Genomic DNA, 20,765 nt, shown 5'->3' with positions numbered 1-20,765 from the left:
GGGTATCGGGTACCCGTTTATTCATACTTTTATTCATGTTTTTGCTAGTTTTAGCTTTGATATTTTACTCGTTTTAAATTTTTCTCTTACATTTAATCTTTATTTAGTACATTAATAAGAAATCATAATAAATTTTATAAAAGTTATTTAAATCCAAGCCAAAAAGAGACAAATATTAAGTTTTTGAGGTTTTTTTAATAGTTTTCTTAAGACTTAATGGGTACCCGGGACCGGCGGGTACCCAGATATTTAAACGGGTACGGTTCTGGATCCACAAGTGTAGGACCCGGAACCGTTAGGACCCAGATCCGACCTTTATAAGTAGGGTCCGGGTCTAGTGATACCCGGGAGGACCCGGACCCGTTGACACCCCTAGTTATTCTTGACACATATAATCCATGATAACTATTTTTTATTTTAAACATTTTCATATGTCGTTAAAAAATAATTTGTACAGTCTGTAGTTTTTCATATTATAACTACAAGTACAACGTCTTAGCCGATTAGAATATATATGATCACAATAAAATTTTAATAATTAATAACCTTGGGGCCAATTTTTTTATTATTATAATTTTAGGGAATTTATTAATTTATCGAATTAAAGCGAATTTATTAATTTATCGAGTTAAAATTTTGTCTATAAAAGCTTAATTAGGACCAAAATCTTTTAGTATTTAGCGAAGTACTTAATTTACCGAGGATTCATTTATGGAATTTCTACTGTGTTAATGTTGTACAATTTTTGTTGATTGTGTTAATGCTGTACAATTTTTGTTGTGGTCGCTAGAGTGAACAATTTTTTTTAAAGCAAACTTAGGTTCGTGGTACATCTCCTTTCCATGCTCTAATTTCTTGTTTCTTTCTAGCATCTATGAAAGTTTGTTTACTATATAATCCAAAACGACAACTTTCATCAAAATGACAAGTAAACGTATCCAAACAACTAGCAATCAAGATCTTTTGCAAAAAAAACAAAGAAAAATAAGGTTTACGGAAAAAAGAAAAAAAAATACAATAAATAGATAAACAATATTCTTTAATCAATATCAGTATCACCACTTGATATAATACCTTCATCTTCGCTGTCATATTCACTCAAAAGACCACCTTCTCCTTCAAGTTATTCTTCTTCAATATAGTTCTCAGAACCTTCAAGATCATCAATAACAGTATCTATATCAACTTCTTCGGCTGCGACATCATTTCTATTAAACGTTGGATTAGTAACTTCCTTATTGCAACTTGATGAACTTCCAAAATTATCTTGGACGATGTTTTCTGTTGTGAAGTGATCATCTCTCTGATATGCCTCGTCATCATTTGGTTGTGTCCCAACATCTTTTTCTGAGACATCATAGACATTCCGAGGAATCACATGTTGAACAACATGCCATTTTCCACGCAGTTTAAGGTCTTTAAGGTAGAAAACTTGTTGCACTTGGTCAGCAAGAACAAAAGAATCGTCTTTGTACCATGTTTGAAAGAAGTTAAGACTAGTGAAATGGCTATCTGTGACAATATTCTTCCTTCTATTGTCGGTGTCCCACCAATCACATCTGAAAATAAAAACTTTATTTCCATACAGGTAACTTAACTGTAAGACATCTGTTAACACACCATAAAAATCAGCAAAGTTAGACTGGTGCTCCCCCTTTACTACAACACCACTATTCTGTGTTCGCAAGTTTACTTCTCGGTCCCTTGTATGAAATCGAATTGCATTAGTGATACACCCACTATATCGCACTACACGTGGATGAGGGCCAACTGCTAGTGAATATATTTCATCTGAAACAGCAGGAGAATTCTCTTCTCGCAACCGATTCACCTACAAAGTGATAAACGTTAATTCTAGTCCTAATGATAGAGTGTACAAAGTCTGAGCAAGTTGGTTACAAAACCATAAGAACCAAATAACATAATGGCACTCAATGTTTAATAAGAATTTAGGAGGAAGTCTTAAAAGTCGAGACATTTAATGAAAAAATTGGCAAGTTAATAATATAAAATAAAAGAATTAGCGTCATATCTAGGTGCTTCCTGGTCATCTTCTTATTTTAACATTACGTGTATACATCTTGGCTAACACGTATCTCATTTTCTTCATTATCAGCAACAATTCAAAATTACCCTTTTCATTTATATATATATATATATATATATAGAAAATCACAGTATACTCAAGATAAAAATGAGTATCGACTATGTAGACATTCTCAAATTACCTAAAATACTCTTCATCCAACTAACACAATCAATAACCATGAATATACTAAGTTTCAGTCATGCATCTTAGTACAACAGTATGCTACGTACACTACTAATGATGGTTTCGAATTATGTTAGCAGCAACGACAATGTCTAGTAGGCATATAAAATAATTTGATTTAGTTCTTACCCGTTCTTCAAACCATTTAGAAAAATATCTTTCATGTCTCATATCCACATTACGAGGGTCTTCCTTTTCTAGTTCCTCCATATGCTGTCTGCATATGCACAATATATTAAAACATCACTCTTTTAATTATACATAAGCATTATAAATAACTTAATTCTAAGCTATATCCACTTACTCAATGTACGGTAATAGCTCTTTAGTATTGTTCAGAACACAAAATCTAGCTTTGCTGGTATCTTTCAAGTCCAACATCACATTTTTAGCAGCTCCAAGCGGTCGAGCATCATTTGAGAAAACACTCAGCCCCTTAACCGGTTGTCCAGAGTCACCATCGTGATTTTGATCTTCCCGGTTGAAACGTGTTTCAATTCCATGTAGATACATAGAGAAAAAAGTAAGACATTCGTTGTTGATGTATGCCTCGGCAATGGAACCTTCAGGTCGTGCCTTGTTTCGTACATATTGTTTTAGCGTGCGTAAATACCTATTTCAAGATCAGAGATTGATTCAGGGAAAGAAAATATAATACAGAGATTCAATAAATTCAAAGTTACTTGTCATAGGATCAAAAGCAAAAGGCACGTCAGGTTTAGCAAAAGTAATAGGATTTGGAAAATTATCTAGTATGGGTAGATAACATCATCACCACTCTGTTTGATAACTTTTTAAAATATATTTATCACTGGATTTTGTATCTAATAACTTGTAAGAAAATAATATATACAGACAGATCATCAATCAAATGAATTTAAAAATACAAGTTACATATGGAGATGTTTATAATAGGTGGCATCAGTGAAGGTTTTATGTAATTGTAATCGCATTTAGAAACATGAACACCATCTAATACAAATACTTGAGCAAAGTAGTATAATCTTAAAAAATGAGTAATTGTGATACTAACTACCTTTCAATTGGGTACATCCAACGATATTGCACGGGTCCACCAAGAATAGCTTCATGAGGTAAGTGAACTATCAAGTGAACCATAATATCAAAAAATGCTGGTGGAAAAATTTGCTCCAACTTGCATAGCAGTACAGAAACATCTTTTTCCATTTTCTCTAGTACTTCCAGTCTTAGTGTTTTCGAACACAATTCCTTAAAGAAAACACCAAGCTCAGATAATGCACTGGATATATTTTTCGGCAGGAAACCACGCAGTGCAACAGGAAGAATCCGTTGTAGAAATACATGACAATCATGGCTCTTCATTCCGGATATCTTACCATCTTTTTCCTTCACACACCGAGCAATGTTTGAGGCATAGCCGTCAGGAAACTTCACCGACTTCAACCACTCGCATAATATTTTTCTCTCTGGAACCGATAAAGTATAAGATGCAGGTGGCTTAATTAACTTGTTACCTCTCTTAGTTAGATGCAGCTCCTTCTTCAAACCCAATCTTTCCAGGTCTGCTCTAGATCTTATGGTATCTTTAGTTTTCTTCTCAATGTCCATCAGCGTGCCTACAACACTATCACAAATATTTTTCTCCACATGCATAACATCAACGTTGTGCCGCAATTTATTAATCTTCCAATACGGTAATTCAAAAAAATACTCCTTTTTGTCCAATTTAACTCAAAATCATAACGTTTCCTCTTTTTGGTGTTCGGCGCCTTCCCAAAATCTTGCTGCTCGACGACTTCTAGATGTAATAACACATCATCTCCAGACAACTCCTTTGGCTTTGGCTTTTTTTCTGCTTTTCCATCAAATAAATGTTTTCCCCTAGATCTCCATGCATGATTTTGAGGCAAAAAACGACGATGACCCATGTAACATATCTTCCGTCCACTCTTCAACCACATTGAATGTGTATCTTTATTACAAACAGCACAAGCTAGATACCCATGAGTACTCCATCCAGATAAGTTTCTATACGCAGGAAAATCATTGATCGTCCATAACAACGCAACATGAAGCTGAAATACTTCCTTTGAATGTGCATCAAAAGTCTCCACACCAATTTCCCATAACTCTTTTAATTCATCTATCAGCGGCCTCAGATAAACTTCGATATCATTTCGAGGACTGTTAGGTCCTGGTATAAGTAGAGTCAAAAATATTAATGGCTCTTTCATGCATCTCCATGGTGGCAAATTATACGGAACGACAATTACAGGCCAAATACTGTGTGGTTTTCCATTGAGGTCATTAGATGGAATAAACCCATCGCTTGCAATTCCAAGTCGGACATTACGTGAATCTTTTGCAAACCACTTATGCTTCTCGTCGAGCTCTTGCCAAATTTTAGAATCTGCTGGATGCCTAAACACATTTTTTCCGGTTTCCGTATATTTTTCCAATATTTCATATCTTCAGCAGTCATCCTTGACATGCACAATCTCTGCAGCCTTGGATTGAGTGGAAAATAACGCAGTACTTTCTGAGGTATCTTCTTTCCTTTTCCCTCGACAACTTTATACCTCGGCTCATCACACTTGGGACACTTTACGAGATTCTCATTTTCCTTCCAAAAAAGTACACAATCATATCTGCATGCATGAATTACACTAAGGAAAACCGAAAAAAATCCTACAATAACTATCAAACCAGGTCAAAAGATTCCAACTGGGGATTGGGCCACTGAGTTCGGAACTAAAATATGGATCATCGTCAGAAAGTTTGCACCGTGGTCGGATTGCCCCAAATGGAAGTCAATTAAAAAATCAGATCTGAGGAAATTTTATGATCTCATATTGGTAATCATATATTTTTGTTGAATCATTTTAATGTCCTTACTATTCTGTTCTTCTTGGGCAGACTATGGCTTTATTAATTAGAGATCTGTTTGCGTAGTTTCTTTGTTATTGGTGCTAACAGAACTTTGTGTGGTGATTGTGAACTTAGGAAAAATTCACTATTGATCTACATGTAGTACGCATTCAAAAGGCGGTCAACACAATGCTAGCAAATGAGTACAGACAGTTTAGATGTACACTTCACAAACACTACATGCAGTACAAAAAAGATGGAACATAAAAGGAAAACCCGCATCATCAGGTCAAGAAGGAGGATTGCGAGAAACTTTGCACTTGGTTCGAGTCTGATGAGTTTCAGGTAATATTGGTGTTCAGATCCTTGTTGTGTTTATAAGATATATTTGTGCATGGTAGTCGTATTGGTGGTGTTCAGTGCTATTTATAATATCTGTGTGTAGCATTGTTCTACGTGTAACTGTCTTCTTTGGATTTGAATGCAGAAAAGTAGCACTCAAGGTAAAAAAAGTCGAGAAGCGAATACAACCATTCATTGTACGGGGTCAAACCTTTTGCGCGCTATAGAGAGGAAATGGTAGTTGTGTCGTGTCTTTTGCTCTTTTATAAATTTATGGTTAATACTGTGTCTAATTCTTTTTGGGGAAACCTTCAGTGTGATCCAGAAACAGGTGAAGTTGTTGAACCAATTGAATTCTACAAGTTGACCCACTGCAAAAATGATGTTTGGACCTGTCATACGGCTGAAGAGAACTATGTAATACAAGGATTTTTGTTGTGATATTCTTTTAAGTTTTTTTTATCTAAGAGTTATTATTTAGTTTTAGCTTATGTTAGGTTATTTATTGTTAATTACTGTGTAGGGTAAAATGCTTGAACTCCGAGCTGCGCCTACACCTGAAGGTTCAACACCCTTGACCGATGCTCAAATATGTGAGAAAGTGCTAGGTGTAAGATCTGGTTATGTCAAGGGTCTTCGTCACGGGTATGAAAAACCTAGCTCGTATAGCATTGAATATAATGCGGAGTTAGGCGAAGCTCTTAGGCGGGCAGATGAAGCAGAGAAGAGAAATAAGGAACTTGAAGAAAGAGTTGATGAGCAAAATCGCACTATACAAGGGCTGGTAACTGACACAACAGATATAAGAAGAATGTTGCTTGAAATGCAGGGAAACCTTCAAAGTACTCATGAAAACCATCAAAACACTCCTTGAGACGACTGTTAAGGGACCACCATAGTTGAGATGTGCATCTCTGTTTCTTTTTCTAGCTTTATGTTTCACTTTTGAAATTTGTAGTGGTATCATTTTTTTCTTCAGTTTAGAATTAGCTTTATGTTTCACTTTTGAAATTTGTAGTGGTATGGTTTTTTTTCTTCGGTTTAGAATTTTAAGTTTGTTAATTAGTGGTGTCATTTAATGAACAATGTAGATCTATTCTATTAATGATTTGCTGCTTTTCAAAAAACTTTAGTAGTCTGACTTTGATGAGTTACAATTTCTGAGTAAATATGAAAAATATGAAACCTACTCATATAAATTTGTAATACGACCGATAATTCCTTCCCACTCTAACATCAACAAGCGCGTTGCAAATAAGGCCCTTACATGACAGAAAAAATTTGTAGCTCTGCGTTGCAAATGAGTATATATATTCCACCATTATTTATGTTAGTATCTACAAAAATTACGCGTGGCAAATATAATTCTTTATATGACATAATAATACGTAGCATATAATTATTATTCACGATATTATTATGTGTTGAAAATAACATATATGAACGACGGGTGTATCCGCTGCGTACGCACCAATTTTATGACGCGTTAATACGTTGAAAATAAGGATTGTTTGTGACATCTTCAACCGTTATATATAACATTTATTAATGACGGGTGTTTCCACTGCGTATGCACCAATTTTATGACGCGTTAATACGTTGAAAATGAGGATTGTTTGTGACATCTTCAATCGTTATAAATAAAAACTTTTTGTTACATAAACGAATGTCGCATAAAGGGTTTTTAAGTATAACTGAAAAAACAGTATTTGTGACGCATATGTTATTTGTGACGTAAAAACCATATTTATCACACAAAAATCTGCTGAAAAAAGGCCTCGGCATAAGTGACGCTTTTAGCGTCGGTCAGAGTATTTGTAACACCTGTCAGAACAATATATTTGTGACATAAAATCAAATATTTGTGACGATATGTTTCGTTGAAAAAACCATGTTTTGCTGTAGTATGGACGACCTTGTAGTAAAATGATTCATTAATGTGCATACCATCACCACTTCTCATTGTGTAATAGCCAATGGGATCATTAGCGTAACAATTCTTAAAGAAAGTTAAGCTCATCTGATCATCACTTCTCATTAATGATCACTTTTCATTTGACCATTGTTACAGGCAACATGTGAATGTTAAACTCACATAACAATCCTTCGTGGTATCATTAGGATGTCATTAGCGTTAGATGAACTATATTGTTAAGCGGATCATAAGTTTTTGGTGAACTTAATATACAATTACAAGGGACCGCAGGGCGTGGGCTTGTATATTATAGTGCGGGCTTGTTGGCCTTGCAACCACATGTTCGTTACAATTGCATCACCTAAAATAAATTGCCTCGATGATTGGTTACATTTCCCTTATTTGAGGGGCCATACCACTTCTCTTCTAGCACTGGAGGACGTCATGGTCCTGACAACTTCGGGATATTGCAACTTCTTTATCCCATCTTAGTCGATGGCATGACAGTCCAAGACTCCAAGTGTTCAGTGTGATCCTTTGTTATTTACAGTAATGTTGTGATTTTATGGTAAGTTTTTTCTGAATATCATTGCATTAATGTAGTCATTTAAGTCAGTTGAAAATTTGAAACCATAAAATCAAACCCAAAATAATACAGTATCTTTACTTTATTAAATAAGATAAGATCAGACAAGTTGAATAATCTCAATTAGTTACCGAAATCTAAGCAATAAATCATGCAATAAATGGAATATTTTATTAATTAGTTTTCCTGTATAAATACAACCACTGTCCATGAACCCCCCACTATTCATCCTCTAAACCAGTACAACATCCCTTAGAGAAAAACTAAATATTTTTAGAGTTTACTTCGATGGGCAGGTTCTCTCATATGAAGCTTGGGTCATCATCAGTTTCTATTATGAGTCTCCTTATTATCATAACCATGTCCTTGTTAAGTCATACCTCTCAAGCCTCACCCACACCCAGATATTTTAAAAAGGCTTTAGAGAGGCACAATCTTGCTCGGGCTGCGGTAGGTGTTGCTCCCCTTAAATGGAGTGATAGGATTGCAGCTTATGCAAGAAGATGGGCTGATAAGAGAACAGCCGACTGCAGACCGCTCCACTCTACCGGAGGATATTACGGTGAGAATCTTGCATTGGGTCCTTGGGGAGGACCATTTCTTGTAGCAGATGCCGTAAATATGTGGGTGGGGGAGAAAAAATATTATGACCATGAAACCAACTCATGTCATGCGCCGCCGGGTGAATCTTGTGGGCATTACATGGCAGTCGTCTGCCGTAGGTCTACTCATATTGGTTGTGCTAAAAGGATTTGCCATGATGGTGGTATATTTATCATTTGCGACTATGGTCCTCCGGGCAAATTAGGTGAACCTCCGTATTAGAAACTGAATTGGGATTTTGGAAGATCTTTTGCTATCTTGTTCATTAAGTATGCTCATATTTTTAGGACAAACGAAAGATGTTATTTAGGATCTTTCATTGTAATAAAACTTTTCAATGATATGAGATTTCTTTAGTCTTTCCATTTCTGTTTTTTTTCATTTTTGAAACGGAAAATGAGTCATTTGTCTAAATATTTTTAAAACACGGTCCAAATGGACGAGTAGCATTTAGTATGGGTGAAATGGACACAAAAAAAATAGCAAGGATGAAACTGGATTCATCCTGGATTAAACTTAAAAAATAGCGAGGATAAAAATGGATGCATCCTGTGTAAATTAAAAATATTTGAAAATGGAAAGGATGAAACTGTTTACATCCTAACTATTTTTACATTTTTGTCCATTTAAACAGTATCAAAATATAGATGTCTTTTTCATCTAGAAATTGTTGATTTTATTCTCTTTAACCAATTTTGTGTTTTCGAAAATAAGGCAATATATTAGAGAAGGATGAAATCTAATCCTCTGATACAGGCTCAAGAATTGGTTCCATTAAGCACGGTTTCGTTACTTGCTTCGTATCGAGAAGATGAGCATTAACAGAAACATACACACGATTTCATTTCCGTTCTTAAAATCGTAGTTTGCTGGTCAGGAGTTTGAACTAATTCTTTTTTTTTAAAGGATGTCACTGTATCCCAAGAAATTGAGGGCAGGCATTTTTTCTGGCAGTGAAAAGTCAAATAGGTAATTTATTATTGAAGGAAAGAGGAGGCATTCATTTACACTGAATATGCAACCATTAACTATGATCGAGTCCGGGGACATTGTTCCGATTTAAAAGAATCTTATATATGTGTCAAGCCGGAATATAACAAAATCTGAGTTTATTTTTGTGGGTCCCATCCGATTTTCATACAACAACGAGTCACTAATACACTAACCGATCCGATTCTTCACCATCACAAGCCTAGTTCTTTTTCTTGTCCAATCCAAATATCCTTCAGCAGTAACTCACATTTGGCGTGATCAGTCTACTGATGCTAATCGGCCCCGTCCATTCTGTTACCAGGCGCATTACGTACCACCCATAAACCTCTCTCTGCTTTTCTCTAACCCCGGTCACTAAATCCTTCATCTGATTTACCAAGAAGTGCCACTGCCGCTGGTACCGAAACATGCAAAGATAACACTTCAACGCGGCTGTTTATCTCCTCTCAGACTCAAACAATTGTAAGTTTCACTACTGGTGTTTTGGTTAGCAATCAACGACCAAATTTTGTAGAGTGGCTGGTGTTGGGAGTCTTGGGACTACCCAGTCCGTTTTTTTATTGCTTTGGACCTTTGGTTACTCTTGTTTCCAATGCTTTTACGTGTCTACGATAGTGCATGTAGATTTGATCACATTAATTTTGATATAGCACGAAAAATTCATGGGTGCAACGGCATATCGGTTGATAAAATTTGTGGCAAACTTAACCTGCGGGTACATGTAAATAGATGCCGGGTAATAAACACCCAATACCATGATCAAGAAGTAGACTATGTATAATGTATTCATGGTACGTAAGGTCATATTTATCAAAGAAAATAAATGCATCGTGGCTTTTAGCTGGTAGAGTAGGTCACTAAAACTAGAAAAAGAGAGACTGAATTAAGTTTTTTGCTTTCCCTTTTCTTTTTCCTATAGGCGACGGAAGATTCTAAGAAATCAACAAATTTTGCGTAGACCGACCAAACTTCGACTACAAATGATCAATAGCGATAGGCACTACTAACTGAACAGCCAAAATTGCATTAAGAAAAAAGTTGAGCTCATTGAATAAAAGCAAAAGTAACACTTCGCAGGGCACAATTCAAGAGCTATACGATGGTTGTTTATATTAGATATTATATTTGTGTGAGTTGTTTGTGTGTCATAAGTATTTGTGTTTGTGTGTAAAGAATGTGTGAGGTCAATTATTGACTTTAACTGTATGATTAGTATCAAAGGATTTGTAATAATCCTGTGAAGGTGATCTCTTTCATCAATAAGAAAACTAAAGTTCTCTCATGGTATCACTCCTTCGATCATGACCCATTCTTATCAATTCTGCAATAATTTTTCACACACAACATTTTTAAGCAGAGACATTAGAATCACACATCTTTTACAATACTTTTTCAGGATTTAACATCTTTTATAAGATTCTTTATTAATCTTTCTTCAAATTAAATTCAAGATCTGATTCTTTTACAACAATTTCTTGGTGCTTTGAGTTCATGTCATCTACAACAATCGTTTACAGGAGAAGAAAAAATATGGGTTGTCAAGCAAATTCCGCTGCTCAAATGGGTAATAATTCTTCTGGATTTACGTTTCCCTTTACCAATATTTCCAATTTTGTTTCTACAAAATTAGGGCCAAATAATTTTTTGTTGTGGCGAGATCAGATGGAATCAATTCTTGTTTCTACTGATTTATATGGCTATGTTAATGGTGAGATTGAACAACCAGTGAAACAGATTGAAATTGATGGAGTTTTAACATTGAATTCACAATGGGTTTTGTGGAGGAAAATTGATTGTTTTGTAACTAGTTGTATGAAGGCCTCGTTTACTGATTCTGTGTCTGGTGATGTATTGGGGCTTTCCACTGCAAGAGAAATTTGGGAATTTATTGAGGTAACTTTTAAGAGTCAGTTCATGGCTAGAAAGAATATGCTAAGAAATCAGTTACTTAATGTCAAGAAAGGAAATATGACAATACTTGTGTATTTGCAAAATATCAAGACCATAGCAGATTCTTTAGCTGCTATTGGAGAAAGGGTTAGCAATTCTGACTTGACTATGTATGTATTGAATGGATTGGTTAGAGATTATGATAACTTTGTTGTAGCTGCTCACAATAGAGAAGTTCCATATACTTTTGCTGAGTTAAAACCAAGACTTCTCAATCATGAACAGTGGCTTCTAAAACAACATCAAGATTCTAGTACTGTATTTGATACTCAACATTCTACTGCTCTGTATAGTAGGAATGGTAATTCTAGTAATGGAAGAGGAAAGTCTAAGAATACTTCTGGATATAAGAATGCTCCTAGTAATGGTTCTGGTTATAAAAATGCTTAAAGTTCTGGTTATAATGCTGGACAAGGCAGTAGTTCTAGTTCTTATGGTCAAGCAAATGGTGGTAGAAGGGATTTTTCTCAGATAGATTTTCAGATATGCAGGAAGAAGGGACACTATGCTAGTAGATGTCACTTTAGATATTATCCTCCTACTTCTGCAAATGATTCTTCATCTTCAACAAATACAACCCAACAACAACATGCTTTCAACTCTATCAGTGAAGAACATATTTTTTCAGAACCTCCAACCTCTGAAACTCCTCAGTAGTTTAGCTGACTCCGGTCCAACAGCTCATATGACTGGAGATGAGACTCTATTACAAAATACTTCTACTTTCAAAGGGAAGGACAGAGTACAAGTGGGTAATGGTAAGTCCTTAAACATTACTTCCACTGGCACTTCTCTTATACAAACATCTGAAACTAGTTTTAGGTTGAACACAGTTCTTCTAATACCTGATATGAAACATAATTTGATTTCTGTTGCTAAATTTACTAAGGATAATTCATGTTATTTCAAGCTATATCCTGCTGGTTATGAAATTAGAGATTTGTCTTCAGATGTTTTGTTGTCTCATGGTTCAGTGGTTAATAACTTGTATCCCATTCATTATAAATCGTCTTTTTCTACTGCTCCATGTGCTTTTTCTTCTACCTTGTCTGCATCATCTAAAGTCTGGCATGACAGGTTGGGACATCCTTCAAATTTTATTGTTCAAAAGTTACACTCCAATAAAAAGATTGTTTTAACTTCACCTCATTCTGTAACTTTGTGTCATCCATGTCAGTTGGCAAAAAGTAAAAAATTGCCTTTTCAACTTTCCTCTTCTCATGCTGATAAGCCACTTTATTTAATTCACTGTGATGTATGGGGTCCAACAGTACCTTCTTTACATGGTTATAGGTACTATATTATGTTTGTGGATGATTTTAGTCGATTTCATTGGATTTATCCAATGGAATTGAAATCTGATGCAATTAAGTGTTTTTCTGATTTTAAAACCCATAAAGAATATCAATTTTCTTCTAAAATTATTAATTTTCAAGTTGATGGTGAAGATGAGCTTGTGAAAGGTCCTTTTAAAGGTTTGCTAGAGTCAAGTGGTATTCTTGTAAATATTTCTTGTCCTCAAACCCCTGAACAAAATGGCCTTGCTGAAAGAAAGCATAGGCACATTACTGAGATGGGTAATTCTCTTTTGTTTAACTCTTCTTGTCCAAAAGAAATGTGGTATGATGCTTTTCTTACTGCTACTTATTTGATAAACAGAACACCAACCAAAGTTCTAGATTTCAAGTCTCCCTTTGAGGTTATTTTTGGTGAAAGTCCAGACTATTCTTTTCTTAAAAATTTTGGCACTGTGTGCTATCCTCATCTTGCTCATTCAAGAGAAGATAAGCTATCTCCAAAGTCTGTGAAGTGTGTTTTTCTTGGTTATAGTATTATTCATAAAGGATACAAATGTTATAATCCTCTTTCAAAGAAATCTTATATATCTAGACATGTGGTTTTTGATGAACATCGGTTTTATTTTCAAACTTCAGTGCCTGACTCTGTTTTGCATAATTCTGGATTACCATCTATTCTTCCTTCATCAGATTCCTCTGCTCCTACTAGTAGTATTGTTACTAGATCTCATAAGGGTATTGATAAATCTAAGAAATTTCCGGATTTTGTTTCTCATATGTCTGTTAAACATCCAATGTCTTCCTCTTATACATCTTTATTAACCACTGTTGAACCAAAGACTTTTAAGACAACTTTTAAGATTCCTGACTGAAAAGTATCCATGAAATATGAGTATACTGCTTTGAGAGATAATGACACATGGGATTATGTGGCACCTGAGCCACACATGAACATTTTAGTTTCTAAATGGGTCTATAAGGTCAAACAGAAAGCTGATGGTACTATTGACAGACTGAAGTCTAGATTAGTTGAAAAGGGTTATGATCAACAAGATGGAATAGATTTTAATGAAACCTTTAGCCATGTTATTAAATATACTACTGTTAGAGTTGTGTTATGCATGGCAATTACATACAATTGGAAAATTAGACCATTAGATGTTAGTAATGCTTTCCTTCATGGATTCTTAGATGAAGATTTTACATGTCACAGCCTCAGGGATTTATAAATCCAGATTATCCTTCAAATTATGTGTATAAATTGAAAAGGAGTTTGTATGGGTTAAAGCAAGCACCAAGAGCTTGGTTTCATAGGTTTAGCACATTCTTAATTTCTTATGGTTTCAAGAAATCAGTCTCAGATAATTCTATGTTTGTGTGTACTTCTAAAGATGGTATGTTGGTGTTACTTTTTTATGTGGATGATATTTTACTCACAGGAAGCTCTTCCATTTTGATGAATGATCTGATTGTCTTTTTAAAGAAAGAGTTTGCCATGAAAGAATTGGGAGAGTTAGGATTTTTTCTTGGGTTAGAAGCTGTTAGAACTCCTACTTCAATAACTCTCACTCAAAAGAAGTATAATTTAGAGTTATTAGACAAGGCAAAGTTGTTGGATTCTAAGCCCTGTGATACTCCAGTTGTTAAGGGAGCAAGGTTATCTATTCATGATGGAGTTAAACTTGATAATGTAACTGACTATAGAACAATAGTGGGTGGATCACAATATCTTACTGTAACAAGGCCTGACATATGTTTTTATGTTAATTATGTGTCACAATTTATGCATTCTCCATCAGATTTACATCTCCAGCTAGTGAAAAGAATTCTGAGGTATTTAAAAGGAACTATAGGTCTGGGAATTACTTTAACTAAAGGTAGTCTGTGTACTTTGAAGGCTTTTACAGACTCTGACTGGGCGGGTTGTCTAGATACTAGAAGATCCACCTCAGGTTTTACTGTGTTTTTGGGTCCTAATCTTGTGTCATGGTCTTCTAAGAAGCAGCCCACAGTATCAAAGTCATCTGCAGAAGCTGAATACAAGTGTTTATCTGTTGCTTCTGCTGAATTAAAATGGATTTCATATATTCTTGCTGATCTACATATTAAGCTTGATTCTCCAGCTTTACTTCTCCGTGACAATACTAGTGCTTTGGCTTTGGCTACTAATCATGTGTTTCATGCCAGGACAAAACATATAGAGATTCAATATCATACAGTAAGAGAGTTGGTGGATGAAGGCTTCTTGGTGTTGCAGCATATTACTTCTGAAAATCAAATTGCAGACTTATTCACTAAGGGTTTATGCTATCCAACATTCTCCAGATTACTTAGCCAGCTGTTAGATGTTTCTTCTGTTGCCTCATCATCAAATTCTTCAGTGTGTCTTTCTCCAGTTGAAGAATAGTTTTCCTATTCAGTAGATGTTACTTTGTGTTTTTCAATCTGTTATTTTGGCTGCTAGTATCAGATTGAAGGGGGTGTATTAGATATTATACTTGTGTGAGTTATTTGTATATCACAAGTATTTGTGTTTGTGTGTAAAGAGTGTGTGAGGTCAACTATTGACTTTAACTGTATGATTAGTATTAAAGGCTTTGTAATAAAACCGTGAAGGTGATCTCTTTCATCAATAAGAAAACTAAAGTTCTCTCAGTTTATGCCAAACAACCCAAGTTATTAAGGGGGATACAGCTCGACTTGCTTAATTTGTGAAGTAGATCCTATCGCCTAACGCATATAGTCAACAAGAATATTGTTGGATGCATTTAATGATAGCGCGGAAAGATGTAAAATGAAGGTGGATGGAATGTCTATATAATTAACTTCTCATCTAATACTCCAAATGAACCTACAAAACGAACTCTAAATTTCTCAAAAACTAGGGTTAGTACCAAAGAGATTACAGAGGGGAAGAAGAAGAAAAATGAGTAGCAGAAATCAACTTCTTTTCATACTTGTTTCGTTCTTGGTGTTCATAACCATCATACTATATGGTGGAGTATTCTCGTCATCACCTTTTACTCCTGATCCATCTTATGATGATATAGGTGATAGACCTCGTGTTGTAGTACCTGATTTCTTAGCTCCAGACACAGTTGACGTGAACGACATATACCATTCTTTTGTGGCGCGAGTGGGGTAAATGAGTATAACAAGAAGGCAAAGGAAAGCTTATTATGGTTGCACCGTGTTGTTCATTCGAAAATCAAAACCAGTCCTCACATGATGGATTGTCACTTTATTTTAGAAGCCTACGACGAAGAAATTACAAGCAACAGTTATACAGTTCATATGGAGGCATGGTGGAGGGATAATCATAAAATTCCTCGTTTGAAGATCGTATCTTTCAAAAAATTAACTGAACATCATGGATCATCTTTGAGTCCTATTGAGGGTTAGTCATCTTGCTCTCTCTGTTTGTGGTGCATCTATGGGATTTGATCATGATACTTTTGTCTTGCAGCAAATAAGTACTTACCCCCTAGAAATCCCTCAAGCTTTGCTGTAATTATTTTTTCTTCTTTCTGTTCCAATTAGTTCTCAATTAGTATATTTTAGTGACTTGGATATGAAATTATGCCGATATGGTTTGCCATCACCTTAATGTTCGTTTTTATGTTTAAATATATAATCTCTCATTCAAGTCAATATGTGGTCTGTATGAATAATTTTCACACAAATATATCCATGAGGAATATATTAAATGGTGTGAGGATTTGAGATAGCTGAGGAATCCCTGATAACATCAGGTGGATTGGCGCCGGAAGAAGAATCTACACCCTGAACCAGAAATAGACTTCATATACTCTGCCAGCAACCTTGACCATAAGGTCAATTCAATATAAGAATTGCGTAAAGGTTTGTGTAATCAAATTCAATACATTACACTCCTTGCAGGTAGTAGTGCATGCAGCTATAGTGACCAGGCTAGCAAACAAAAAATATATATAGCCTTCCCCGTTTTTACATAGCGAAGTCGTAGTTGGAGAGGCAAGTCGTCTCACTCACTTGAAGCGAAAGTGATGTTGTCGACGAGTTGATCAATTCAACCGAAATTACGTACATTGACAATTATATCATGGCACAAAAATATTGCATATATTCCCTTTCATTTTACTAGTTTATTATAATGTTCCTTTGTTTATTAGTGTGGAATTAATTAAGGTTGATTACCAGTCATCCTCCAAAGTAGCTAAACTTTACAAAATGTACAACACCTCATACCTCAATCTTCATCAATCAAAAGATTCAAAACCAGACATATATATCATTCACACATACTTTCCTTGCAATTGAGGTTTATTCGTTTTTAGGTTAGCCGATTGTAAAGATCATATCAATAAGGGTTAGCTGGTTTCATATTCATCAACTTGAACTAGCAGTCATGAGTTTAATATTCTTAACCCTTGCCTTATTAATTCATTTCTCTCGAGCCCAAATTTCCCCAGAAGACTATCTAGCCCCACATAATTTAGCTCGCGCCGAGGTTAATGTTACACCTCTAGGATGGGATAATATAGTTGCTTCATATGCTACGGACTACGCTAAGCAGAGAGCCGATGATTGTAAGCTTGTTCATTCTGCTGGTGGACCATACGGTGAGAATCTTGCGACGAGTACAGGCGATCTTGCTGCAGGAGATGCTGTAAACTTGTGGGTAGAAGAGAAAAGCAATTACGACATGGAATCAAACTCATGTCAAGGAGGAGAGTGTCTGCACTACACACAAGTGGTTTGGAGAAACACTGTCCGTCTAGGGTGTGCGAGTGTGAATTGTACTACCGGTGGTACTTTCGTCATCTGTAGTTATGATCCTCCAGGCAATTGGGTAGGACAACGTCCTTATTCAGATCAGGTTCTGAAGCCTCGCAAGACAGGCTCCAATACAGGGTCCAGAAAGAATTGTGCTAATTTTTTGGTGTATTTTCTTGTTTCGTTTTTGCTTAGTCACAAATTTTATTAATAAGAAGAAGATTAATTAAAAATTTCAACGTACGGCTAAAGAATAACCAAAGAAATAAAAATCTTAGCTAGCCCTTAAATCCAGAGCAAGTTACCATGCGTACATGTTACCATGGGATTAAGGTGCTAGTTAAACGAAGGTAAGTGAAGTGCAGTCAAGTCTCCGTCTAGATGATAGGATCAAGTCAATTGTAAATCCTCTATTTTAGATAGACTAGTTTTACATAGCCAGAGATACAGTTTCTTTACCTTCTTTATTCCTATCATCTATAAATAGGAAGAACCAAAGCAAATGTAATTATCCCAGTAAATTAAGTCTGGACATCAATCTAATTCATCCTACGGGGTTTTGTCAGTGGATGTAGGCGTTAGTACCGAACCACTTTAATTCTCTTGACTTGTTTATTCATGTTTTGATTGATTTTGCTTAATCGATGATCCGTCTCGATACCCATAATTTATTATGGTATCATAGTGGGAAGATCCGCTCGGATTGCTTCCGCTTTCAAAAAAAAGTTCTTTCTCTGGCTAGTCTTCAATATTAGTCCAGAAGATTTAAATTCATAATCGTCATTTTTATGAATTCTATTCAAGTCTAAGACCTACAGTTGTATAGGCTTTCCTCTGTTCACATTCAAGAAATTGTTTTATGAAATGACCGACTTTTTGTGTTGATCAGTAAAATAATATTGTTTGCTGCCCAAACTTGGTTCATTTTCTCAACTTCATCGATCTCTCTTATCATCATGAATTCCTTCTCATATGTTTATGACTATGGATATCGATCATAATTTCATGACTTTGTGCAGAAGATGGTAGTTTCATGATTTCTTTTTTTGTTTCCTTTTCCTGCTTTTGTCGCCAAGTTTCATGGAAACTCAATCATTTCCAAAGAGTATTCCATTTTTCAGATATCTTGTTATCGCTTTTAACAAGTTTATCTTATTGAGGTTTTGCTTTACCAAGACCTAATATTTTCATGTACTTAGTTGGATTCTCCAATCTATATGGTTTCATTCAATAGTTCAAACTATGGGATAATCTATTCTTTCGCTATGTCATGTCGATACAGTGCACATGATATTCTCTCAATATCTTGCCATTGTTCACGGCAAAACATTTCTCTTAATATCAAATACTCTATACCTTAAAAGCTTTTATGGTAATTATGGGTATCTCAATCAAGCACATTGTGGATGATTAAAAAGTATACATCCCCTGCAATTTACTATTTATTTTTCCTTTTTTTTTCTTTGCCAAGAAGAATTCAATCCCCAAAAATATTTCCATTTCCGAAATTCTTGCCAAAATATGGCGAATCAATTCATTCATTATGGACGTTTCCATATTCTCCGTCTTTTACGAGATATCCATCCTTTATTTCCGAATATTTAAAATCCTATTATTGGGGATTAAAAAGGGTGAGTTTTGGGGGCTTTTTGGGGTCACGAAATAAAACCTATACGACCCCTTATCTATATTTTTCTCTAATGTCTAATCTACCCTTAATTTAATTAGTGCTAATTAAATTGATTAGATAACTAATCAGTTTTAGTGAATCGATTAGAGTAATCCAAACATTAATTTTTTGTAAATCTAAACTTGATTTTTTTGAGTTTTGAAGAAGGAAAATGGTGATTTTTGTAAAACAAATTTGACAAATTTTGAAGACAAATGACGAAACCCTTCATCACAAAACTCAAGATAACCTTATAATCAACTCCCAACATCAATTTTATCAGTTCAAATCCGTCGAAAATCTGAAGTAAAAAAATCTGGAATTTTCAGCAGTAACGGTTGGGTAAACTTGTCGACGCGGCCGAAAATCAACACAACGGTTGGGATATTAGAAATTCCCAGACGTAACAATACAAAACGGTTGGGAAATAAGGAACTCCCAGCCGTGATTATGGAAAACGGACAGGAAGTTACGAACTTCTGACCGTTATTCTTCACTGAATAAACTGAGTCTGCAAAACGGCTGGGTTTACAAACATTCCTGGCCGTAATTAGATTTGAAAGTTGAGAAATTTTTTGATTCAACATGAATTCTTAATACGATTGATAATTATTAATACTTTCATTAACTAGACCACAGTAAAACTCATTACATGCTTAATATATCGCCATTACAAAGTTGGTTTTAATAACATCCCTTCCGATATAAGAAATCTTTGATGATGGTCATTTGAGCTTCGAAGTTGAAATTATAACCTTTCCATTTTCTCCATTCCTTGTTAGCTTTTGCTACGACTTATTCATCAGTCTCACCTCTAAGTCGAAGTTGCTTGCACATACAAAGTAAAGCCATATACTCTTTCACTTTTTTTGCGTATGTTTGAGAATCGAAGATACAATTCAATCCCATCGCGGTTGTTAGTGTTGAATACAAAAAATTTCAAAAATATTTTTCCAATAAGATTGACTTGGTACACCACCATTATTTCGTTCTTCTCTCTTCTTTGGATAGCATAGCATAAAATTTTGGCAAAGAGATAAGTCTTCATCCAAAGTAAAGTCGGGTTTATCCTTTGAGTACATTGCATTGAGTTTGTAGGAGTTTTACTAGAGCTTGTAGGTGTGATTTTGATTTGGAATGGGTGGTTATATGGAGAACAAGTTATTTCAAGTTTAAATCGGTGGTTGACCAGCTAGAACCTTCTATAGATTAGTCTTCAAACGAATATATTTTTCAAAATTCAAAAAACTAGACGATTTGAAGTGGTACAAGTGAAATTATAGAGCATTACAACTGGGAAATGCTAGGCATACCAATCCGTAATTCTGTATGACCTGCAGAGTTGGTGGTCTGTCAGAGTTACAGTTTGGATTCCTGGTCGTAATCCTGATTTTTTACTTTTAGCCAGAAAAATGGCTGGGATTCCTGTCCGTGCTGGAAATTATGATTTGGATATGTAGTCGTTTTTAGGAGCCTTTTTTTTTTTGGGTTTACCAGAGTACTATACGGGTAGGAATGTCCCAACCGTAAAC

General features: G+C 35.2%; 5 protein-coding genes across 5 annotated transcripts; 4 read left to right on the top strand and 1 right to left on the bottom strand.

Moving 5' to 3' along the window:
* Positions 1-1,123: 1,123 nt before the first annotated feature.
* LOC113291148 lies at positions 1,124-4,843 on the bottom strand. The gene is made up of 6 exons (XM_026540715.1): positions 4,791-4,843; positions 3,966-4,675; positions 3,309-3,870; positions 2,577-2,885; positions 2,402-2,489; positions 1,124-1,831 (listed from the first exon to the last, which is right to left on the bottom strand). Exons 1-6 carry the CDS (start codon positions 4,841-4,843, stop codon positions 1,124-1,126), a joined length of 2,430 nt encoding a protein of 809 aa, XP_026396500.1.
* Positions 4,844-5,695: 852 nt separating this feature from the next.
* Positions 5,696-6,338, top strand: LOC113291147. Its single transcript, XM_026540714.1, has 2 exons — positions 5,696-5,701; positions 5,988-6,338. The coding sequence occupies exons 1-2, from the start codon at positions 5,699-5,701 to the stop codon at positions 6,336-6,338; spliced, it is 354 nt and encodes a 117-aa protein (XP_026396499.1). The 5' UTR covers positions 5,696-5,698.
* A 1,864-nt stretch (positions 6,339-8,202) lies between these two features.
* LOC113285921 (pathogenesis-related protein 1A-like) lies at positions 8,203-8,937 on the top strand. The gene has a single exon (XM_026534659.1). It carries the CDS (start codon positions 8,254-8,256, stop codon positions 8,788-8,790), a length of 537 nt encoding a protein of 178 aa, XP_026390444.1. The 5' UTR covers positions 8,203-8,253; the 3' UTR covers positions 8,791-8,937.
* A 2,154-nt stretch (positions 8,938-11,091) lies between these two features.
* Positions 11,092-11,901, top strand: LOC113291146. Its single transcript, XM_026540713.1, has one exon. It carries the CDS (start codon positions 11,092-11,094, stop codon positions 11,899-11,901), a length of 810 nt encoding a protein of 269 aa, XP_026396498.1.
* A 5,120-nt stretch (positions 11,902-17,021) lies between these two features.
* LOC113291144 (basic form of pathogenesis-related protein 1-like) lies at positions 17,022-17,775 on the top strand. Its single transcript, XM_026540711.1, has one exon. The coding sequence runs from the start codon at positions 17,197-17,199 to the stop codon at positions 17,773-17,775; it is 579 nt and encodes a 192-aa protein (XP_026396496.1). The 5' UTR covers positions 17,022-17,196.
* The last annotated feature ends 2,990 nt before the right edge of the window (positions 17,776-20,765 follow it).

This window comes from Papaver somniferum, chromosome 6 (assembly GCF_003573695.1).
Source record: "Papaver somniferum cultivar HN1 chromosome 6, ASM357369v1, whole genome shotgun sequence".
Taxonomy (NCBI): Eukaryota; Viridiplantae; Streptophyta; class Magnoliopsida; order Ranunculales; family Papaveraceae; genus Papaver; species Papaver somniferum.
This window is presented reverse-complemented; position numbering and strand designations above follow the sequence as displayed.

Coding starts and splice junctions, on each gene's coding strand:
- LOC113291148 (XM_026540715.1), bottom strand. CDS start 4,843: ATGAGCCGAGGTATAAAGTTGTCGAGGGAAAAGGAAAGAAGATACCTC. Junction 4,676..4,790: donor GAAAGAAGATACCTCAGAAA/GTACTGCGTTAT, acceptor AAATGTGTTTAG/GCATCCAGCAGATTCTAAAA. Junction 3,871..3,965: donor GTTAAATTGGACAAAAAGGA/GTATTTTTTTGA, acceptor ATAGTGTTGTAG/GCACGCTGATGGACATTGAG.
- LOC113291146 (XM_026540713.1), top strand. CDS start 11,092: ATGGGTTGTCAAGCAAATTCCGCTGCTCAAATGGGTAATAATTCTTCT.
- LOC113285921 (XM_026534659.1), top strand. CDS start 8,254: ATGGGCAGGTTCTCTCATATGAAGCTTGGGTCATCATCAGTTTCTATT.
- LOC113291144 (XM_026540711.1), top strand. CDS start 17,197: ATGAGTTTAATATTCTTAACCCTTGCCTTATTAATTCATTTCTCTCGA.